The 24,241-nt window shown below is 40.8% G+C and overlaps 1 protein-coding gene and 1 non-coding gene across 6 annotated transcripts in view; one reads left to right on the plus strand and one right to left on the minus strand.

Annotated features, from left to right (window-relative positions):
• SYNCRIP (synaptotagmin binding cytoplasmic RNA interacting protein) overlaps nucleotides 1-7,992 on the minus strand; it is a 31,040-nt gene extending 23,048 nt beyond the window's left edge. For 2 of the 5 annotated variants that reach the window (XM_054505461.2, XM_054505460.2), the window contains exons 1-5: nucleotides 5,424-5,583; nucleotides 4,586-4,704; nucleotides 4,364-4,471; nucleotides 1,777-1,890; nucleotides 1,501-1,677 (exon numbers count right to left, since the gene is read on the minus strand). In XM_054505461.2, coding sequence (XP_054361436.2) covers nucleotides 1,501-1,677; nucleotides 1,777-1,890; nucleotides 4,364-4,471; nucleotides 4,586-4,704; nucleotides 5,424-5,571 — 666 coding nt within the window. In that variant the 5' untranslated portion in view covers nucleotides 5,572-5,583. Of the gene's footprint in view, nucleotides 1-1,500; nucleotides 1,678-1,776; nucleotides 1,891-4,363; nucleotides 4,472-4,585; nucleotides 4,705-5,423; nucleotides 5,584-6,940; nucleotides 7,035-7,854 lie in introns of those variants that run through there. The other 3 variants (XM_064597835.1, XM_054505462.2, XM_045867199.3) reach the window with 3 other exon arrangements.
• Nucleotides 7,993-11,970: 3,978 nt separating this feature from the next.
• Nucleotides 11,971-12,077, plus strand: LOC123838005 (U6 spliceosomal RNA). The gene has a single exon (XR_006789349.1). It is a non-coding gene; the product is annotated as a U6 spliceosomal RNA (small nuclear RNA).
• Nucleotides 12,078-24,241: the final 12,164 nt, after the last annotated feature.

Consider the following 24,241-nt stretch of genomic DNA (forward strand, 5'->3'; position numbering starts at 1 on the left):
GATTATGTATCATCTTCCTCTAATGATGCATTTTTTAAGGATTCTAGAAATCGTCTAGAAATAAATTCTCCTAAGGACCTACCATAATTACTATATTTTGGTAGCAAGAATTAAGTGTCCTAGAAATATTAGTTTAATGATTCCTTTAAAAATATTAGTAAGTACACAAATCACCACTTACACACTAAATAACCGTACTTACTAAGCAGGATAAGAACTTTATGTAATATCAAATAAATAAAATGGATCGGAGAACAGTGGTAAATTCTGTACTTGCTTGTTGTAATATGATATTTGTCTTCTCAATCATTCTACAATGCCGAATTAAAACTTACCACTACTTTATTACTACCTGGCAAAAAAGTATTCTTTTATAAATTAAACTGGATGATTTCAAAATATCTTTCCAGAACTCTAGAAAAGTCCTTAATTTTACCTCAACTGCTTAAAAGTTAAAATTTTGACCACCCAGAGGTTACTAGGAATGGTTACCTAGAACTATGCCTGCTCTGAAATAGGACGCATTCTTTAAAGGAGGGAAAAATCATCCATGACTTAAAAGGAAATACCTAAACTCCTGAATTCTTTTTTTAAAGACGCTATAATCTTTCAAGTACCACTTTTCTAATGTAAAGTCTTTACCATATTCAGTTATACAGAACAATGGAGAGATTCAAGCAATATAAAAAGCAAAAACAGCATAGTTGGTTTTTCTCCTTATGGTATGCCTTAAAATGTGAAACATCTGAATGTGAGGAAAGGAATAATAAAATTCAATAGAAATCAACCCGGGGATATTAAGTTTACTTGGAATTACCCATAAAATAGTTAAGCCAGACAAGGCAAATTTAACAAATAACTGCCTTAATGGACCATTTACAAATGTTCCTCCCCAGTAGTACACTTTTTGGTACATTTTTTGGGTTGAAATTAACCTTTGACATCGTAAATTATAAAATGCAGAAACCATCTGAGTCACAAAACTTAGTAAGACTGCTTTAAAGATGAATCATATAAACTATAATTTTAATCATTAACAATTTTCTTAAAAATTACTAGGTCCCCACACCTTACATCTGGTATTTTGAAATCAAATATTGCGACTCACCACAAAACCCTTTATTAACTAGAAATTTATCATCACAATGTCTTTGTGATATATTTTAGAAAAAGGGGTAGCCCAGATACAGCCAGAATATAAGGGAACCCTACCCTATGTAGTTACTTTCTGAAATCTTTTAACATTCCTATTAAAAAACCATTACTAAGCCAGTTGTTTTAAAGAACCAGTAACTCAGAATTCTGACACACTAACTTATAGATCCTCAGTCCAATCAACTATATATGCAAAGCATACTGCTACAGTGAGTACAAAGAGATTGTAGGACAGTGCCTTATCAGCACTTCAAAAAACATTTGGTTAACTCTTATGCACAGTAAGAAAAAACCTGGCTTTAATTAAAGATAGTGAATGTGGAGACTGAAGGAAAAAAAACTTACCAGTTTAACAGCCTCCTGAGCTGCTTCTTTTGTACAAAAAGTGACAAACGCGTAACCTCTATTGAGACCAGTGAGTGGATCCATCATTAGACGAAGATCCCATATCGGTCCAGCTTTCTCAAATAATGGAACAAGTTCATCCTCAAACAGATCTCTTGGGATCTTCCCCACAAATATCTGTAAATTAAACATGAAGTAAAAACCATGGAGAGTTTCTTTAGGAAACCAGATACCTGTGCATTTACTACAAAAGGTACAAGTTTTTAGTTTCTTTACCTCAGTGCCAACAGAAGGCTGCTGACCTGAATAAACGGAATCTGGAGGCGGTCCCCCATACTTCCTCTGTCCAGTGGTCACATCAAGTGTGTAGCCTGTTCTTTCCAAGAGTGCCTTGAAAAGTTCAAAAGTCATTAATACATTTAATTCACAAGACCACACCCATGCATTTCACAGTTAAAAATCAATCTTGTTCAAATCTTTCCCATTTACCTTGGCAACAATCCCTACAAACAGGTTTCTGGTATCTGTTTTAGAATTTCTCCTTTAATGTACCCTGCAGTAGCTCTAATTTCTAGTGAAAATTTCAGGATCCTGCTCAAATTATTTTCTGATCTCCAATTATTTAGTGATTACTGAACAACAAAAAACTAATATTGATCCATCAACAACTTTCAAGACAGGCTCTGTATCTACTCTGCTAGTTATCTCCTAAAAAAATTACTGCCCCTAATTTGGTTGCATTTAATTCTCTCCCAAAGGAGGAACTAGGTAAGTTTCTTCTCCCCCAAGTCTGGATTTTTCACTCAATAAATTCCCTGTACCCCACACTTCAGGTACCCACTGCCACTCTGGGCATTTCACCAACCCTAAATTATACTCCCCAAACTAAGTCCAGAAACTTAGAAGTTACAGGGAAAACATCCTCAATACATCTGACATTCAAGCACCATGCTTCACAGACAACATGGTTCATTCAAAAGTCCAAAATGACTTTGAAAACTTTATCTAACTGCAAGAATGTGAAATAACTTCTACATTTTATCTCCCTAAAAATGAACTGTTAAAATTTACACAACTCCTATTTACTAATCAGAGTGTTAGTTTCTCTTACCCCTTACTATAGGCAAAAAGTGTTAGAAGTGGTCCACTGCTAGCCTAAGGAAAAAAACAAGAATTATTCTCCTCCACCATCTCAACCACAAAGCACAGAACCCCTTTCTAAAGAATAAAATCTAATAATTAGCTGATAAATTCTGAAATAAAAATAAGCTGACACCAAACACAATGACAATCTTATCGAAATGCTGTTAAGTGACCTAGGGTCGCTTCAGTCTCTGGAAATGAAAATGACAAGACAGATTTTATACATCTATGTGAAAAATGTTAAATATCTGTGAAAAAATACTATAGTAAAATAACTATTCCTAAACTCCCACAAACCGCTACATTATCTTAAGCAGTCTTTTTCTATTATGCCCAAATGTTTACTAAAGGATGCAACACTGGGTAACAAAAATAAACTGAAATCTATTACACTACTAAAACATAAATGAAACCGTTAAATGGTTCATCTTCCCTTTTCCCCGTATGTAATCCCTGTTTCTTTCACCTTAATCTTTTTTTCACTTTAGTCTTTATTATGACTCAAATACCTTTTGTATCAATCCCTAAAGGAAAACTTATTCCCCATCAAACATCCTATTAAAAAAAATCCTATAAAAAGTACTGTCTTCTTGCTGTAATTTAAGTCACACTAAAGCTTTAAGCCACTCTCCCCCAAAGAGAACAGAAAAATCACATGAACTAAACTTTACATTTTTAATAAGATTTTAATAATCATAACCCCTAAATGTATATTTAATTAGAATCCACATAATTACATTGGGGACAACTATACTCCATTTCTATGGAGAAAGTTAATTTATAATTCAAACACAATTCACTCACAGCTAGACCTGTGAAAGCCTCAAATTTATGGATGACATGAACAGCTAACTCCTTATTCCAAGTTTCTCTCCTCCCGTACCATTAAAGCATCACTTAGCAGCATTAATAACTGACTTTCTTAAACCGTAACCCTTGGTTCAAGAGCACTAGTAAGAGCATCAGATTAAAACTACTATGATCACCATTATTTTCTATGAACTAAAAACCAAAACAAAGATCAAAACCTAGCTGCATTTAAGTCCACTTACCATTCTATATGACCTTAATGAAAAAAAAAACCAGAACTTCACTCCCAGCCTGTTTCTTCATTTACATTTCTACACTAATCAATTTTATTGATAAAAGCTGCCTTTAGAAATGAACAAATTAGCCTTAAAATCAACAGTAATAGAAGAGAAAAAAGATAGTGTTAAAAATTCTAATCCATTTAATTTGGGGTTTGAGAATTCTAAAAACAGTCAACTGTTAAAGGTACACTCCCCACCCGTAGTGGAGTGACCTGATCCCCTCCCATTTTTGTTCCACTGTCATTATTCTGGACTTGCAGCTTTTCAGAAAACCTTTAGAAGTATGGCAGATGTATTTTAAGTGTTTTCCTTAGAATACCAATAGCACTGATTTAAGCCATAACTCAATAACAAGAAAAATTTAAAAATGAGTTGTTCTAGAAACAAATAACTAGAGGCAGGAAACTTTCCAAAAAATAGTAATAGAAAAGATTAACAAATTATCTCATTGTTATTAACTCTCAACATCTTAAAGAAACACACCCATTTCACATCCAAGGAGTATTCAGCAAAGCTAGAAAAGAGTTAAGAACTTCAAAACTGAAGGGAATTTTTTTAAAAAGTTTTTAAGACATACCTTAATTTTTTTTTTAATTTTTTTATTCTTATGTTAATCCCCAAGGACATACCTTAATTTTTGCCTCATCTGGTCCTTTGCTAGAATCCGCTACTTTGGTCCCTTGTTTTTCTCTCTGCCTATAAGTCTTCATGACTCCACATAAAAAGGCACTTTTGTTCTACAAAAGAATTTTCCAAATGTATTTAACAATTACTGTCTTATCTGTATCTAATCAAATAAACTATTTCAAAACTACTCATGTTTATTTTATTTACACTGAAATTAGCATTACCTGAACATGAGAGAGATCACTGTCTTTAAACTGCTGAAGAACTGCCAATGCGCCGTCTTCATTGAATTCTTTTAAAGCTTCGATAGCTCTTTCATCTAAATCACTATGTGCAACCAGCCCTGGAGAAGAGAAAACTTAATTAGTTGTCAACTTTAATATTTTTGGAAACTTTTTTTTTTTAAGAAACCATGATTGCCAATACAGGTACATGCTTGCCAAGTAAGAATTCTTCCATTTCCCTTATCTATATATAATGAGAAACACACATACTTTAGTCATTCTGAACTGCAATCTCAACTAAATAAGGCCTCTCAACCACACTTGCAATAATGAATCAACTTCTTTTACATCATGTTGTGTCTAAGTCACATAGTTCTGAAGGCTAAATATTTCTACAGTAAATATATAAGCTTACAAATCCTAAAATCAACCAACAAAGTACCAAGCATGACAACTGAACCTCTACTCAATTTCAAATACCACTAGAAAAAGCAACAGCCACACCAAGACAGACAGACTACAAGTCTACAGTTACCAAGTTATTTAACAAGAATCCTACTATAAAAATACCCCCAAAAAGTCACATGGCCTGTTCCCAACATTTAGCAGCTGTTGCTACCATCATATACTTATCCATCTGGCCAGCCAGCCTTTACCTCCTAACCTTTCCTTCTTCCCTCCCTCTATACACCTAAACCTCTAGTTCACAACTATCACGACAAAGCAAAACTCTAGTTCCCACACTTATTGGAAACCACAAAAAGTTGCTATTTTAGCTCAAAGCCAGAAATCCAATAGAAAAATTTCATAATATAATTTTGCAAGTGTTAGTTCTTACCTGCAACGTAAATTTCATCTAGTTTTTCAGCAACTTTCTGTGGTAAACCAGCATCAAGCAATGTCTGAAAATTTTCTGAATGGATAACTGCAGAAGTAGTATCCATGGGCTCTTCAGTACCATTTCCATTAACATGTTCTGTAGCCATGTTTCCAGAGATCTGTTCAAACGCAATAAGCAAAATTAAACTAGGATCTTCAAAAAGGGTAGAGGAAATATAAGAGCCCCAATCTTTACTTTCTCTACCAATTTCTACACCAGCCAACCTGCGCCTCCCTTTAAAAAAGCCTTACAGTCACTATCGCCTGACAAGCCAGATTTGGAGCGCGGGGCACAGGAGGACAGATTCACTATGTTTTTCCTTAGCACCACCCCTGACTCACCTGCTAACACTCCCTAGAAAAAACCATATTACAAATGGAGCCCAATCAGCAGGAGGACGAGCCAGCGTGCCACATACAGCTGTGCCCGTACAGAGAATGAGGTGTGTGGAGAAAGCAAAGCTGGGCTTCTCTCTCTCAAAGGTAAACCCCCAAAGTGCGCGCTTTTCCCGCCTGCCGCTTATAGATCAGTAACAACAGCCAGCGAAGAACAAAGCGCTCACACAAGCTACCTTCCTACCACCCAATTTCTCCACCCTTCACCCCCGCACCCCAAAGCCCGCCCCCGACTCCGCACCCATAGCGGCAGCCTCACCGCTGCGGCCACCAGGAGCCCATTAGAAACACGTGCTCTGCGCCTTCAAATGTCCTACAACTTCCTTCAACGGAAACCCACCGAGTCCCAGGCCAAGACGACCATCACCGGCTCCCAACGTCAACCTGAAGCCAAGATCGGAGCCCCCAGAAAGCAGTAGCAGCACAATCTCTCCCCTCCACACCGAGGCCGCGGCGGCGCCAGGCCACAAGCTCTCCCCGCCCCCCCCCCCCCAGCGCCGCCGTCTCCGCCGTGACACATGGCTCTCTCCGCCCCGGGCGCCGGCGACCCCCGGCCGCCCGCCCGCCCCGCCGAGACGTGAGCCGCGGCGCATGGTGCAAGCCCCCACCCCTCGCCCGTCCGTGCAGTGACTGCGGCGCCGGGGCCAGCTGTCCCACCCCCGGCCCGGCAACCCGGCGGAATGAGGGCGTTCCGCGAACTGCCTAACGCCCGCCGGACCGCGAGCACCACCCAAGCTCGCCGCGCGGCTGCGGGACGGGACCCGCTCCTCTCCGCCCACTCCCGCGCCGCGACGACGGCCACGACAGCACCAACTCCGCCGCCGCTCGTGGTCCGCGCGGGCCATGGGGCCGCCTCCTCCCTGGAGCGCCGCAGACAAAGCCCGAACGGCGGCAGCACATGGAGAAGAGGAGGAAGTGGCGGCGCGGGCCGCGGCCTACTCTCAAGCAGCCCCAGTCAACGTGCTCCCCCTTGGAATCCATTTTCCAGAAAAGCCGGTTTCTCCCCACTCCTCCTTCTCCCAGCTCACTCCACAATGTCACGGTGCTCCCCTCCCAGACCCGGGTCCAGGCGGTCGTTACCTCCCCGTTGGGCTGCGGCGGAAGAATCCTGTCCGAGGAGATCGGGTTGCGGGAAACGCGTGCTCGCTGCTCCCTGTGTCCGGCGCGAGTGGAGCTGTTGTAAAATGGCGGCCGAAGCTCACGCCGCTGGCAGCAAACCCGATCCAGTTCCACTCGCCTCCGAGCGCGCTCCCTGTGCGCGCGCGCGCGCCCGCGTGACCCCCCCCTTCCCTCCCCTCCCTCGCGCGTCCGCTTCTCTCACTCACTCGCTCTGCCCCTGCCCTCCTCCAGCTCCTCCTTCTCCCCCTAGCACCACCACCAGCCTCCGTCCGGCTCCTTTCTCGGCCTTTCTTCTTCCCCTCCCTGCTCCTTTCCCCCACCAGTTCCAGTGTCGTCCGCGGCCGCTCAGGCACGAGTGGCCGCCTTTCCCCTCCTCGCTCGAACGCTCGCTCACACCCTCCCTCGCTTGCTCTCTCGACTCCGTCCCCCAGTCCCAGCCGAGTCGGCTCCTCTCTTTCTCTCTCCCGCGCTGACGTGACGACGTAGCCTACGCCTCGGGACGCGCGCCCGCGGGCTCCGCCCCCACGCCCCGCCACCTCCCTGGCTCCTCACCTCCCGGGGGTGGGGGGCGCGAGACCCCGCCCTTCCGCTCCAGCGGCGACGGAGGGGCCGACAGTGAATGAAAGGCCCGCCCCTTCCCCTCCCGGCACTCCGCCTCCCTCTCGCCTCCAGCGGGGTGGGCCGGCTCAGCGTGTCCCAGTCGTTCTCCTTTGTCAGGAGACAGGCATCTCCCCACCCCGCCCCACCCCACCCCCACCGCAGCACCACGCGCACGCCACCCCCACTGAGCTCCCACCCGGCCCACCCCCCGCCCCGTCCCGGGCCGGCGGGGCGGGGGGCGCGGAACGCTATCGCAGCTCCCGGAGGGCACCCACCGGTCCGTGCGCGCCCGGCCCCCACCCCCGGCGCCGCGGCCGCGCAGCCGTTCCCGGCGGTGTCCACGCCGCCGCCACCCCGCGCTCTTCTCGCTCGGGAAGCTGCAGGCGCACGTGTCCCCCGGGGCGGGGCGAGGCAGACAATGGGACGGCGGGGGGAGGGGAGTGGCGCGGAGACCCGTAGACCTTTGGTTAACCTACATGGTGGGACCCGAGTGCGGGAGTCGCGCTGGGGAGAGCAGGTCCCCCCAGCCGGACAATGGGACCTCCGGCGGCCCCGCGCCCGCGCGGCTTCACTTTCGCGTAAACCTTGGGCGGAGGGAGGGGCGCCCATGGCTCGGACGAGGAAACCCTGGCTGCTTTTGAGGGGGAACCGGGCTGGCTCCACTGGAGCCAGAAGCGACTCCGGCCGTGGGATGATAGAAAGGCCAGATTTGGAAGCGAAACCGCCCGGTGGTGAAGAGTTGTGCAATAGTCTGTTTGAGTCCCTGGCCTTTTAAGCAGTATAAGGGCTTCCTCAGCACAGTTTGAGCAACTTGAAGCAGCACAAAAGCTGCGTGGTTAGGGCAACTGTGAGGAACATATCTGTGTTTCTTTTTTAAAATCTTGGCAACTAATCTTATGTGAAGTGACATTTCCTTGTAGCCATTTACTAGGTATAAGAAAGACAAGACAAAGGCATTAGAATTTCAATCGCGGTTTGGATACTAATTTTATCCAATTCAGCTGTAATGTAATACTGTCCTTTTGATTAAGAAACAAGCTTATTTTTAAGAGCTCACTGGTTCCCGAAATAAGCTCTATGATGTGACAACAAATCAGTGGTTCGAGGAAAAGTTAGATGAGTGCTCTTGAAAGTGCTTAAGCACATAAAATGCCAGTTTATTTTCCAAAGGTAGCTGGATCAAAATATGAAATATTTGACCAAAGTACTACCTAGCCAATCTGTTCAGCAAGGATCTGACATTGCCACTACCTAAAAATCCCTTACTAATTATTAAACATGTATCTGCTATGGTATTTAGCTAATTCAGCAAGGATTTTCGTTTCGATAATCCAAAGGTTAGATAATATTATAAATAAAAAACAACCCAGATGTTTACAAAAATAAAAATAGAGTAATCCTATTAATTAATGAAATGAAAATTGTGGATCTGAACCATCTAACGCTTTTTTAGACCTTCCTGGCGATCAAGTTCCTTAAAGAAAAAAAAAAAAAGTGCCTCTACCTAGGCAATGTCTTCTACCATATGAACAAGACTCCCAAATTAAAATCTCTAGCTCTTCTCTGACCTCTAATTCCTTTGTCTAATCACCCCCTAGACCTTTAAGTGGATTTTCAGGCCCTTCAAAACAACATTTCAAAACTGACCACATGATCTTCCCCCCAGTCATATATCCAGAGTTCCCATCTCAGTGAACATCACCCACTTGTATCCAGCAGCATTAGCTGGGAACTAGAGAGTAATACAAGACCCCTTCTCCCTCTCAATGCCATATCAGTTAACCAAAATCTTGTCAGTTCTGTGTCCCTAATGTACCTCCACTTCTCTATATATTGTAGCTAGGGAACAAGTCACCATCAACTACCACCTGGACTAATGATATATAGCCTCCTGACTCATTGACCTTGCAGCTTTCCTAATGCATTTAAAACCCAAGTGTCCCCCCCTCCTCTTTTAATTGCAAATAAGACCCTGTGGAGCATCCACTTAAAATCCTTCGTTAGTTTACCATTTCCTTAGAACAAAAGCAAAAATCTTTAACTAGATCAACAAAGCCCTCCTTGATCTGTCCAACCTATGTCCCCAAACACATTTCAGGCACTCTTTCAACTTAGCTGGCCTTCTCTCAATTGCGGCATTTCTCAGGTTTGTGCACACTGAGGACCTACACAGAGGAGTGCCTGATACCCTAAACAGACCTGAGAAAAAAAGCAATCAGCCATGCTTTCCATTTGACACCTTTTTGAGTAAAACAATAGTATCATTTTCCTCCTGATCTACAGAACTTATTCCAGGCTTGACTCTAAGAATTACTACTATTACTGAAACATAGGAATACCTAATAATACTAAAAAAAAAAAAAAAAAAAAAAAGGAACCACACACACACAAAACAAAAATAAAAAATGTAGTAGATTGATGTGGTATATGCCATACCATGTATCTGAAAGATCTGGCATAAGAAAGTGCTCAATAAGTATGTGTTCTTACTTGCTGAATCTTCTTTAGTACTTAGTACAAGATGTTTAGTAAATATTTGCTGAATAAAACCAAAGAATAATGGGCTGAGACCCAAAAAATCTTGGTCTAATATCAGATCTGCTATTAATGGATAGTGTGTGGTTAAATAAATCATTTTACTTCTCAGAATTTCTATTTCCCCATCTATAAAAAAAGTTCACTGAAACATAATTTTTAAGATCTCTTCGAGCTCAAACATTTTATAATGTATAAAAAAATTCTCAGGGGGGGCACCTGGGTGGCTCAGTCGGTTAAGCCGCTGCCTTCGGCTCAGGTCATGATCCTAGGGTCCTGGGATGGAGCCCCACATTGGGCTCCCTGCTCAGCGGGGAGCCTGCTTCTCCCTCTCCCTCTGCCTGCCTCTCTGCCTACTTGTTCTCTCTCTCTCTGTCAAATAAATAAATAAAATCTTAAAAAAAAAAAAAAATTCTCAGGGGCGCCTGGGTGGCTCAGTCGTTAAGCTTCTGCCTTCAGCTCAGGTTGTGATCCCAGAGTCCTGGGATCGAGCCTGCATTGGGCTCCCTGCTCGGCGGGGAGTCTGTTTCTCCCTCTCTCTCTGCTGCTCCCCCTGTTTGTGTTCCTTCACTCTCTGTGTGTCCAATAAATAAATAAAATCTTAAAAAAAAAAAAATTCTCAAACCCTTTCTCTTTCACTGCTTTAAAAATATTCAAATGTCCTATTTGCCATTTAGAATCTTCCCAATTTGAATCCCAACTTCACTTTAAAGCAAAATAGCCTGCAATTCCCCTTGTAAGGACCTTTTTTCCAAACAAAAGAAACAGCAACAATAACAAAGATTGATAATATCCAATTTGGGAAATCATCCCTAGCATTGATGTGGAGAACTCAACACACATTCACTGTTAGTAAGAAGACAAATTGATAGAACTTTTATACAAAATAATTTGGCTATCATGCTTACTGCAGTATTGTTTGTAATGCTGTACATAAGTGTGCATGTGTGTGTGTGTGTATAAAAATATATATAACCTAGGGGCGCCTGGGTGGCTCAGTCGTTAGGCGTCTGCCTTCAGCTCAGGTCATGGTCCCAGGGTCCTGGGATTGAGCCCCACATCGGGCTCCCTGCTCAGTGGGGAGTCTGCTTCTCCCTCTCCGTCTGCCTCTCTCCCTGCTCATTCTCTCCCTCACTCTCTCTCTCAAATAAATTAAAATATATGTATATTTATATATATATAATGTAACCTAAACATCCAGTAATAGGGTACTGGTTGAATAAATTATAGTGTATTCACATAGTGGATTATTCTGGAGCCATTGAAAATAATGAAGTAGTTATTGATGCCCTAACATGGAAACATATTCAGGTTACATTCTTAAATTAAAAAAAAAAAAAAGCCACCTACAGAACAAGGTAGAGTGTGACATTTATTCATTCAATTTAGCACCTTCTGTGTACTAAGGCCCATAGTGCACACTAGGCTTACAATGATGTACATCAAGATAGACATGGGTGATCCCTGACTTATGAAGCTTGCATGTCTGTATGTATGTGTATAACCAGGTAAGCATAGATATAAAGATTTTTGTTTCTATAGAAAATAATTACAATTATAAAGAAAGATGGTGTGGAGGGAGACCATCACTTTTTACCTCATACACTTTGGTGATACTTATTACAATAAATACATGTTTTTATTTTTTTATTTTATTTTATTTGAGGGGGTGGGGTGAGGGGCAGAGGGAAAGGGAGAGAGAATCCTAAGCAGGCCCATGCCCAGCATGGAGTCCAACATGGGGCTCAATCTCATGACCCTGAGATCATGACCTGAGCTGAAATCAAGAGTCAGACACTAAACCAACTGAGCCACCCAGGCACCCCTAAATATGTGTTTTTAAAAAGTTAATTATTGTGCTCACTTCAGCAGTACATATACTAAAATTGGAATGATACAGAGAGGATTGGCATGGCCCCTGCACAAGGATGACATGCAAATTCGTGAAGCATTCCATATTTTAAAAAAATAAACTTTAAAAATTAAAAAAAATAAAAGTTAATTATTTATGTACCACATTACTGTCTTTTCATCCATGAAGTAGTAAAAAGGTTAATTTCATTGCAGTTACTGAAAGACAAGCATATAGGCACACCTGTTTGAATTTTTTGCTATCCAAAATTCTTGCACTTAGTGCTATACTGTTTAGGAAAAAAAATCATATTTTCTTCTTTTCGATGTTTCCTAAACTTTCTTCAATTACCATATATTAATGTGGTAATGGATAGGGGACGCTAGAATTAATATGGGAAAAATCCATAATACACCATCATTCTTTCCACAGAATCATAAAAACTAGAGTCAAAAGAGACTGGAAGTTATTCAAGTCCATCTTCCTAGTAATCAAGATAGTTTTTTGGAAAAAAAAAAAAGTGGATTTTTTTCCCTTTTTAAAAAATTGATTTTTTCCTTAAAAAAAGAGTTTTCTGCAACATCTCTGACATCTTATCTTTATGGTAATTAAAAGACTGATGTGTTAATATTTAAAACATCTGCTTTGCAAAGACACTGCCAAGAGAATGAAAAGGAAATCTACAGATTGGAGAAAATCTTTGCAAAGCACGTATCTGTTAAAGGACTAATATCCAAAATATACAAAGAACTCTGGGGTGCCTGACTGGCTCACTCAGTGGAGCATGTGACTCTTGATCTTGGGGTTGTGAGTTCAAGCCCCATGTTGGGTATAGAGATTACTCAAAAATTAAGTAGTTAATTAAAAATAAAAAAATTTAAAAATCTTAAAAAAAACACAAAATATACAAAGGAGTCTTAAAACTCAACAATAAGCAAAGAACCCAAACCCAATTAAAAGCTGAGCAAAAGACCTGAATAGATACCTCACCAAAGAAGATATACAGATGGCAAATAAACATATGAAAAGATAAGTCAACATCACATATCATTAGGGAATTGCAAATTAAAATAATGAAATACTACTACACACCTATTATAGCCAAAATCCAAAACACTGACACTAAATGCTGGCAAGGATGTAGGGCAACAGGAACTTTTATTTATTTATTTTTAAAGATTTATTTATGGGGCAGGAAGAGAGTGCAAGTGGTTGGGGAGGAGGAGCAGAGGAAGAGGGAGAGAAACAGACTCTCCGGTAAGTGTGGAGCCTGATGCAACACTCGATCCCAGGACCCTGAGCCGAAATGAAGAGTCAGAAATTCAACCAACTGAGCCACCCCAGGTTCCCTGGGCAACAGGAACTTTTTTAATCATTGCTAGTGGGAATGCAAAATGGTATAACCACTTTGGAGGACAGTTTGGCAGTTTCTTACAAAATTAAACATACTCTTATCATATGATTCAACAGTTGTATTCTTTGATATTTATTCAAATGAGTTGAAAACTTAAGCCCACACCAAAAACAAAACAAAACAAAAACACCAAAAACAACAACAAAAAGCACACATGATGTTTTGTTTTGTTTTGTTTAGGGGAGGAGGGGCACCAGGAGAAGGAGAGAGAGAGAACCCCAAGCCAACTCCATGCCCAGCATGGAGCTCAACATGGAGCCCAACACAGGCTCATAACCCTGAGATCATGACCTGAGCCGAAATCAAGAGTTGGACACTTAACCAACTGAGCCCCCCAGGTGCCTCCAAAAATGCACATGATGTTTACAGCAACTTTATTCACATTGCCAAAACTTGGAAGCAATCAAGATGTCCTTCAATAGGTGAATGGATAAACAAACTTTGGTATTTATATAATGGAATAGTATTCTGTGCTATAAAAAAATAAACTATCAAGCCATGAAGAGACATGGAGAGATCTTAAATGCACATTGCTAAGTGAAAGAAACCAATCTGAAAGGGCTGCAAATGTGTGATTTCAGCTGTATGACATTCTGGAAAAGGCAAAGCTATAGAAAAAGATCAGGGGTTGTCAGGAGATCAGAAGGTGGGAGGGATAGATAAACAGGTGGAACACAAGGAGTTTTTAGGGCAGTGAAACTATTCTGTGTGATACTATAATGTAGGATACAGGTCATTATACATTTGTCAAAACTCATACAATGTACTGCATAAAAGGTGAACACTAATGTTAACTGTGGACTTTAGTTAATAATAATGTATCAATATTGGTTTGTCAATTGTAACAAATGTACCAACAATCACACAATCTTAACACTGGGGTAGAGGAGGGCTTGGGGAGGGAGTATATGGAAACTGTATTTTCTGCTCATTTTTCTTAAACCTAAACATGCTCTTAAAAATAAACTCTATTAATTAAACATGTTAATGTTTTAAATATACTTGAAATACTAGACATTCTTTCTATTGCTTTTAGCTTTCTTTTCTTTTATTTATTTTTTTTAAATTAGAAATCCAATCTCAGGGGCACCTGGCTGGCTCAATCAGAAGAACATGTGACTCTTGATCTCAGGACTGTGAGTTTGAGCCCCACATTGGGTGTAGAGATTACTTAAATTAAAAAATAAATAAATAAATAAATAAATAAATAAATAAATAAATAAATAATAACTTAAAAAAAAAAAAGTCCAGTCTCATTTTAGCTGTTTGCATTTAACTTTTACAATGAAAAGTGATGGATTAAATTATAAGAAGCCAACTTATACAAGTAACTAAAAAACCAACAAGGATTATGTAAACATAACCATAATGGTTTTATCAAAGTATTCCCACTCTATTCTGAATGGAGTCCCAGAATACAAGCAATCTTTGGTGTTCAGATTTTCATGATGAATCATGGCACAGAAGAGGAAAATATAGTGATAATTCTTACACTGAACATGTCCATCATGGTGTGTCTCAAAGCTCTTTTCAAGGGTAACCTTACCCAAAGCCCCTGCTAAGGGAGCAGCCTAGGCTGTCAGAGTTTTACTCTAAAACACCACTCAAACTTGCCTTGCTAGAATTAATTAAACCAGCATCAGGCACCAGACCATTCCTAGAGGAAAACCAAAGAGAGAGTCAGTGTCGTGAGGAGGGAGTTAGAGCTGGGCTATGAGAGTCATGTCAAACTAAAATTATAAGGAAACAAAAACCATAAATAAGAAGCTAGGAGGAGGGAAAAATGAAGGGGGGAATCGGAGGGGGAGATGAACCATGAGAGACTATGGACTCTGAGAAACAAACTGAGGGTTCTAGAGGGGAGGGGGGTGGGGGATGGGTTCACCTGGTGATGGGTATTAAAGAGGGCACGTACTGCATGGAGCACTGGGTGTTATACACAAACAATGAATCATGGAACACTACATCAAAAACTAATGATGTAATGTATGGTGATTAACATAACATTAAAAAAAAAAGCCTAGGTAAAAGTTTCATGTTTAGGGGCGCCTGGGTGGCTCAGTTGGTTAAGCGACTGCCTTCGGCTCAGGTCATGATCCTGGAGTCCCAGGATCAAGTCCTGCATCGGGCTCCCTGCTCAGCAGGGAGTCTGCTTCTCCCTCTGACCCTCCCCCGTCTCATGCTCTCTCTCTCTATCTCATTCTCTCTCTCAAATAAATAAATAAAATCTTAATAAAAAAAAGTTTCGGGGCGCCTGGGTGGCTCAGTCAGTTCAGCGGCTGCCTTTGGCTCAGGTCATGATCCCAGGGTCCTGGGATCGAGCCCCACATCAGGCTCCCTGCTCCGCGGGAAGCCTGCTTCTCCCTCTGCCACTCCCCCTGCTTGTGTTCCCTCTCTTGCTGTGTCTCTCTCTGTCAAATAAATAAAATCTTTAAAAAAAAAAAAAAAGTTTCATGTTTAGGGGTGCCTGCCTGGCCAAAGCATGGAACTCTTGATCTCAGGATTGTGAGTTCAAGCCCCACATTGGACATGGAGCCTACTTCATATAAAAAAATAAAACATTAAAAAAAAAAAAAAAGAAGCTAGGAGGAATCCACACACTACATTCATCATTCCACAAACACATTCTGAGTACCAAATTATGTGCCAGGCACTGAATCACAAATTCACAAGGTGAATTAAGCAGAAAATGTCTCTTGCCTTCATGGAAACCACAGCTAAGTAAGGAAATTAATTAATTAATTAATTAATTAAACAAATAAACAAAACATTTATAAAATGTGATAAATGCAAAGAAGAAATTAGCATAATATAGTGTTACAGAATAGGGAGGACCTACTTAGGCTCGTCAAGGAAGGCCTTTCAAAGGAAGTGATGTATAAACTAAGACCTGAAAGAGTAAACCAAGGAAAGTGAGGAATAAAGGGGAGTTGGAAGAACATTTCAAGCACAATGAATAGTACTGTGAAAACCCTGAGAGGAGAAAGAGCTTGGTCTTTACTAAAAGGAAGCTACTGTGGCTGGAGTATATTTGGTCAGGGAAATAGTGGCTCAAGATGAGTTTGGAGAATTCGGCAGGAGTGGAGCCAAATTACACAGGACTATGTGAGTAAGTGCAATGGGAAGCCATTGAAATTTTTCACATGTTTAAAATTAGTATTTAGGGGCGCCTGGGTGGCTCAGTCGTTAAGCGTCTGCCTTCAGCTCAGGTCATGATCCCAGGGTCCTGAGATTGAGCCCCGCATCAGGCTCCCCGCTCCGCATCGGGCTCTGCGCTCCATGGGAAGCCTGTTCTCCCTCTCCCACTCCCCACTGCTTGTGTTCCCTCTCTTGCTGTGTCTCTGTCAAAAAAAAATAGATAAAATCTAAAAAAAATAAAATAAAATTATTATTTAGAAACAGAATTGATATTGGGGGTTAATGATGGAAATGTAACCAGGGAAAAGAATGAAGTTACTTGGACAAGGGTATTGCAGAGGAAATAGAAAGAGGTGGGCATATTCAACAATGTATTTTGAGCCCAAGTTTGCTAAGGACTCAGTAGTGGACTGAAAGTAGGGAGTTAAGGTGGAAATTAATGGATATTGATGCTATTTATTGAGTTGAGGAATTCTGAGAGAATAAGATTTCAGGAGTGTATCAGGAATCAGGGAAGCAGAACCACTATGAATATTACAAAATGAGTATATTATAGGAATAAGAATTAATATGATAGGGCACCTGGGTGGCTCAGTCATTAGGCGTCTGCCTTCAGCTTGGGTCATGATCCCAGGGGCCTGGGATCGAGCCCAGCATCAGGTTCCCTGCTCAGCGGGAAGCCTGCTTCTCCCACTCCCCCTGCTTGTGTTCCCTCTCTCGCTGTGTTTCTCTCTGTCAAATAAATAAATAAAATCTTAAAAAAAAAAAAAAGAATTAATATGATGGGAGAAGCTAGGAAATCAATGATTCAAAAGGGAAAGTTGGAGAATGAGAGCTGACTCCCTAACCAGCCCTCCTGAAGCCTGGGTGAATAAGGGAGACCTTGCAGGGGAATCTGGGACCAGAAAGGAGAACTAGTGGAGAGCTATAGGGAAGGCTGTTCCGTGGCTGGTGGCAGGCCAGGAGTCACTGTTGGTTAGCAGGATTAACAGTTGGGAAAAAGATCTAGATGCAGACCAAGGGAGGCAGAGACTAAGCTGAAACCACACAGCACCTGTGCATCTATTTTCCACTACATTTAACCAAATTCACACAAACTTTTATTACTACTATTTAATACTATTTAATGTTTAAATTAATGTGAGGCTTGAACTCACACCCTGTAATCAAGAGTCACATGCTCTATCAACTGAACCAGCCAGACACACCTCTTTTGTTTCTTTTAATCTAGAACCAAACTCTAATATCAAAGCCACTAGCCACATGTGGCTATTCAATTTAAAATAATTAAAACTGAATACAGTCTAAAATTCAGTTCCTTGGCGCGCCTGGGTGGCTCAGTTGGTTAAGCGACTGCCTTCAGCTCAGGTCATGATCCTGGAGTCCCTGGATCGAGTCCCACATCAGTCTTCCTGCTCGGCGGGGAGTCTGCTTCTCCCTCTGACCCTCCCCCCTCATGTGCTTTCTTTCTCTCATTCTCTCTCTCTCAAATAAATAAATAAAATCTTAAAAAAAAAAAAAATAAAATAAAATTCAGTTCCTTAATCACACTAGCTTCCTATCAAGTGCTCAATAGCCACCGGTGGCTAGTGAATATGGTATTGGATAGCATTGATATAGAACATTTCCATCACTACAGAAAGTTCTATCAGATGTCACTAATCTAGAACAATCCACTTGCATTTTCAATTAACTTGTTATAAAAGTATTTAGGGGCCCCTGAGTGGTACAGTCGGTTAAGCGACTGACTCTGTTTCCAGTGGGTCATGATCTCGGGGTCCTGGGATTAAGCCCAGAGTTGGGCTCTGTGCTCGGCATGGAATCTGCTAGAGATAATCTCCCTCTCTACCTCTGCTCCTCCCCATGCTTGAGCGTGCGTTCTCTCTAAAATAAATAAATAAAATCTTAAAAAAAAAAGTATTTAAAGCCATGTTAATGGATACAATTAGGTAGAATGTAGAAGAGTAGGAAGAGAACGAGGACAGGAAGTCTAAGCTTTAAGTCCTGGTAAAGCTCAATTTATAGAGAATAAGTAAAGAAGGAGCAGCCTGTAAAGGAAATGTGAGATGGAATGGCCAGAATGGCAGAAGAAAAAACAAGAGAGTGTGAGGTTTCACAAAAGAGAAGAGGGTATTTAAGGAAGTGGAAGGAATCAGTTATGTTGAATGAATGTGGTTAAGAGTTTAGACTGGAACAGAAATGGGATCTTAAGCAGAGCAGCTTCATTTACAACATAAGGGCGAGAGCCAGCCAGGAGGCAGTGACAGGGAAGAGGAGGCAGCGTATCTGGACTGCTCTTTCAAGACCTTTGAGAAAGGACCCAGAAAGATGCGCGGTTGCTTAAGGAAGATTTGAGTTCCAGACAGGGGTTATTGTTTTGCCTCGTTTGGTTTGCTTGTTTTGGTTTTTAAGATGCGAAAAGCAAACTTATATACCTGTGGATAAAATCCAATAGAAAGAAAAAGGTTGAGGATGCAGGAGAGAGAGGAGTTGAACAAAGGAGTAAGGCTTCTAGAAGGTAAGTGTGAAGGGAATGAATGTAAATTGTAGAGAGAGAGGGAATAGGCCAATGGGAAGCAGGAGAAAAATAGAGCAAAACTTCAGAGATAGGCAAAGATACTCTGAAAAAGAAAGGCCATATACAGCAAGAGAGGAGACACAGAGTTGTCAGTCCCTTGAGCCTCCTGGGTCCTGTTGTCCCTCCAGGTCCAATTCCTGTGAGTGCTGACAGGACAATCATTCCATCACTGCATCTCAGATTCCTCGGTTCCCCCCTAATGCTCACCCCTCTCCCATGTATTAAAGTAACAATCTATTTGGCTAAATTGAGTTCCTTGATCAAGCACAAAAGGACCCAATTAGAATATACCATTTAAGATTGAACAATTTATATGGATCAATTGCACTACTTTGTCTATTTCTTCACCATAGCTGATAAAATGTGACATAATTGACTAGTTTTTCTTTCCTTGTATATGCATAATGATTTCTGAAGTGGTTGAAAGGCCAGCAAAAAAAGTGTGAGGAAATAAAAGTCCTAGGTAACTGGGTCACAGAATCTTCCAAGAAAAGAAAGATCATCATATAGTTTATCAGACTGCTAACTGGTATATCTGAAGAGTTTTGTTTGTATTTTAAATATATTTATTGTTTTTTTCTTATAAAAAATAATGTGCTCTTAATGAAAATTCAAGCATCATATAAATATATAAAATAAAAGTAAAAATGTCTTAGAACCTCATTGCCAGGGATGATTACTGTACAAAAATACAATCTTCTGATTTTTATCTCTCTACACTTGATCTTAGCCAAAAGGCAGAGAAGCAACGATTTTTATCTCTCCAGATACTAATATTATATTCATATATTTGACAATAATGGTCTCATATCATATACATAAAATTTTACTCATATAACATCCTTTTTCACTTAATATGTATATTTTGTACACCTTTACCTACTTTTCACAATCATCATTATTGTAATGTTACACTCTTACAGTAATATACTGTTACACTTCAACTGACTGATAGAATTTCAACATATAAAGCATATAGTTTTTTACTAAAGGAACATCCAAAATGCTTGTCCTATATTCAGAAATTAAAACATATCCAAATGACAAGCCTTGTTCACATTACTGATGTACTTAATCTGATTAAAGATCATGGTAATATATATGACTGCTGGTCATTGGTTGCACACAAGTTCAGGAATGCCTTGAATTCTTTTTCAGGATCATGACCTGAGCTGAAGGCAGATACCCAATTGACTGAGCCACCCAGGTGCCCCTGGAAATTCTAGCAATTAAAGTGAAATGTGAAACAAATAAGAAGCATAACCATAGAAAAGAGAAAATATATATATATTATTATTTACATATGATAAGATTGTGTACATTTATAACTGAAAGATCAATACAGCAGCCAGATAAGAAAGCAATCACCAACTCTATTAGATTTCCTATATGACAGCAAACCTGTTAATAAAAATATGGTGGAGAAGACTGGATTCATAATAATGATTTTACATATTTGTGTGTGTGCATATCCACACACATATACATACACAACATATTTAAATGCTTAGTCACCTTTAAAAGGATTATGAAGATCAGGGGCACCTGGGTGGCTCAGGTGGTTAAGTGTCCAACTTTTGATTTCGGCTCAGGTCATGATCTCAGGATCGTGAGATTGAGCCCCATGTCAGGCCTGGTGCTGAGTGTAGAGCCTGCTTAAGATTCTCTCTCTCTCTCTTACTCTGTCCCTCTCCCCACCCACGTCTCCCTCTCTAAGAAAAAAAAAAAGATCATGAAGATCATATATCAGGAAAATTTTAAAATTATGTTCAGTGATTATAAAAATAAGACTTGGGGGTGCCTGGGTGGCTCAGATGGTTAAGCGTCTGCCTTCGGCTCAGGTCATGATCTCAGGGTCCTGGGATCGAGCCCTGCATGAGGCTCCCTGGTTGGCAGGAAGCCTGCTTCTCCCTCTCCCACTCCCCCTGCTTGTGTTCCCTCTCTCGCTGTGTCTCTCCCTGTCAAATAAATAAATAAATAAATAAATAAATAAATAAATAAATAAATAAATAAAATAAAATAAAAATAAGACTTGTATAAATGGAGAGAAAAACAGATATAAGAGATATATACCCTAAATGAAACTGACTGAATGTTGCAGAAATTGTCAATAGTTCCTAAATAGATTTGGAACAAAAGCCTCTGGAAATGAAGTTACCAATATATGTCAAGGATTTTAAAATGATAATATTCCTTGATCTAGTAATAATTTTGCTTCTAGGGCTTTATCCTAAGAAAATAATCATAGGCCTTGAAAAGATTTAAGTACAATGTGATGCATATATAATAGTGTAATCTATTTTACATAGAAAATAGAAAACGTGTGGGGTACCAGGCTGGCTCAGTTGGTAATCTGACTCTTGGTCTTGGGGTCATGAGTTTGGTCCCATGTTTGGTGTAGAGATTACTTTAAAAAAAAATAGAAAATGTGTTTTTAATTCAGTGCAAGATTATTTGTTGAGCACTTCCTATATGCCAGATTCTGTGCTCAACAATAGAGGTAAAGATAAATAAAACAGTCATTGTTCCTTCCCACATAAGACCAAAAGTCAGTTAAGCAGTTATACAACCTGGTGATGAATTCAACGCTAGGGGAAGGGATGATGTTGGAGTCCTTAGGAAGAGTGACTTACCTGAATATAGGGGTCAGAGAAGGCTTCCCAAGGAGGTGATGTCTGTACTGAATCCTCAAGGCTGAGGAGGTGTTATCTAAGTGAAGAGATAAAGAATGTTCCAGGCTAAAGGAAAACATAGGCAAGTGCTGGGGTAAGAAACATGCCTTCTAGAAATGGAGAAAAGGTCACTGCAGTTAGAATGCAAAGTGCTTAGATAAGCAGAAGGCAGGACTGGGGAAGGAAAATTAATTGCAAGATGTGATTGTGGAGAGATAATCTACAACCAGATTATGAAGGCCTTTACCATCTGGAACTGAGGCTTTCACACTTTTTTGACCATGATTCAAAGAAAAAGATATAGTTCATAATGCCACCAATTTATAAATTTCATAGATATGTATATATGAACCATATTCCATGACAATATTATTACTATGTGCAAAGCACTTCTATATTTTCTATTTCATGTTCAATTTTACTTTTAAAAAATTCTGTCTGCCTCCTAAAAGCCTACTCTGAGCCTTTGTGTGAATTAGAAATAAGCATCCTCTCTGGGCAGGTGCAACTTAGAGACTCCAGGCCTGGCCTTAGAGAGTGAAAAGGGCAGTGGAAAGTGTCTTCATCCAAAGAAGATGCCCTTCCTCATGGTGGATGAAGTTCCACAGACTTGCCCCTAACATTTGTAAAGCTTAGGGCAAGAATCCAAATAGAGGCCCACATCTTAAAGTTGTAGATCAATCTAATTGACTACTAAATAATTGTGTTCTATTCCTCTAACTTGACACATATAATTTCGTAATGACCTAAAAGACCAAGTTCAAATTCAAAATTCTTGGACTCAGAGTTCAGTGTTGGCATATAATTTCAAGCCTGGTCTCCTTCTATTTCTACTTCCAAGTCATCCCCTACCAAAAAGGGCCTTGTTCATATACATGTGGACATCTTGATCCACTTGTCTTAGTTCTATTCACCATTCCCTTTCCCCCAGCAAACAATTAGAAAGTGGATTCAGAACTATTTGGATAGGGAATTCTATGGTCCTGGGTATCTGAACCCAAGGGGTTTTTGTATGAAAGTGGCATTGCCTGAGGACCCCAAGAGCAGGGTCCTCTAAAGCCTTGCTACTCAAAATGTGGTCTACGGACCAGCAGCATGAGCATCACATGAAAGCTTACAAAAATGAAGAATCTCAAAGGGGTACCTGGCTGGCTCAGTGGGTACAGCATATGACCCTGATCTTGGGTTGTGAGTTCAAGCCGCATGTTGGGTGTAGAGATTACTTTAAAAAGTAAAACCTTTAGGGGCACCTGGGTGGCTCAGTTAGTTAAGTGCCCAACTCTTGGTTTCGGCTCAGGTCATGATCTCGTGGTCATGGGATCGAGCCCCGCGTTGGGCTCTGTGCTCAGTGTGGACTCTGCTTCAGATTCTCTCTCTCTTTCCCTCCCACTCTCTCTGTTTCTCTCTCTCAAGTAAATAAATAAAATCTTTTTAAAAAATCTTTTAAAAAATGCAGAATCTTGGGCCTCATCCCAAATCAACCAAATTGGAATCTTCAGTTTAACAAGACCTCTAGCTGATTTGCATGCACTTTAAAGTTAAGAACACTATCAAGCAAGGAGGTCAGGCCAGGGGCCTCTCCTTGATCTAAGGTCAGTATTGTACCACATGTCAGGGTGCAAAGCAGGTCAGGCAGAGTACAAGCTGGATTTCAGATCCCTTTCTCCTCCTTGAGCATCCTTGTGTAGAGTGCAACTGTAGGGTAAGGTTTTGGCAAGTTTCAGAAAGGCTTTCTTTCTTTCTTTCTTTCTTTCTTTCTTTCTTTCTTTCTTTCTTTCTTTCTTTCTTTCTTTCTTTCTTAAAGATTTTATTTATTTATTTGACAGAGAGAGACACAGAGAAAGAAGGAACACAAGCAGAGGGAGTGGGAGAGGGAGAAGCAGGCTTCCCGCTGAGCAGGGAGCCCGATGTGGGGCTTGATCCCAGGACCCTGGGATCATGACCTGAGCCAAGGGCAGACACTTAACGACTGAGACACCCAGGTGCCCCTATTTATTTATTTTTATTAAAGATTTTCTTTATTTACTTGACAGGGAGAGACACAGCAAGAAAGGGAACACAAGCAGGGGGAGAGGGAGAGGGAGAAGCAGGCTTCCTGCTGAGCAAGGAGCCTGATGCGGGGCTCGATCCCAGGACCCTGGGATCATGACCTGAGCCAAAAGCAGACGCTTAATGACTGGGCCACCCAGGCACCCATCAGAAAGGCTTTATACAAGAAAATGACTTAATAATATTTACAAGTTGGTTCAGTCTAGCTGTAGGATAGATTGGTGAGCAACAACCTGAGCTGGCTACATAATTTCCTGAGTCTAGTACAAAATGAATATGTAGAGCTTCTTGAAAAAAACAGGAAAAATGTGGTGTTAAAGGTACTAAAATATAAAGCTTTTTCATTCTTCCGCAGTCTTTCTCTTCACTTGTCATAATGTTTTCTACTTGTTATCTAACATTTTAAATAGAGAAAAATTAAGAA

The sequence above is a fragment of the Mirounga angustirostris genome, unplaced genomic scaffold, assembly GCF_029215605.1.
Source record: "Mirounga angustirostris isolate CCGP_5_RB_7025 unplaced genomic scaffold, mMirAng1.0.hap1 SCAF_8, whole genome shotgun sequence".
Lineage (NCBI taxonomy): Eukaryota > Metazoa > Chordata > Mammalia > Carnivora > Phocidae > Mirounga > Mirounga angustirostris.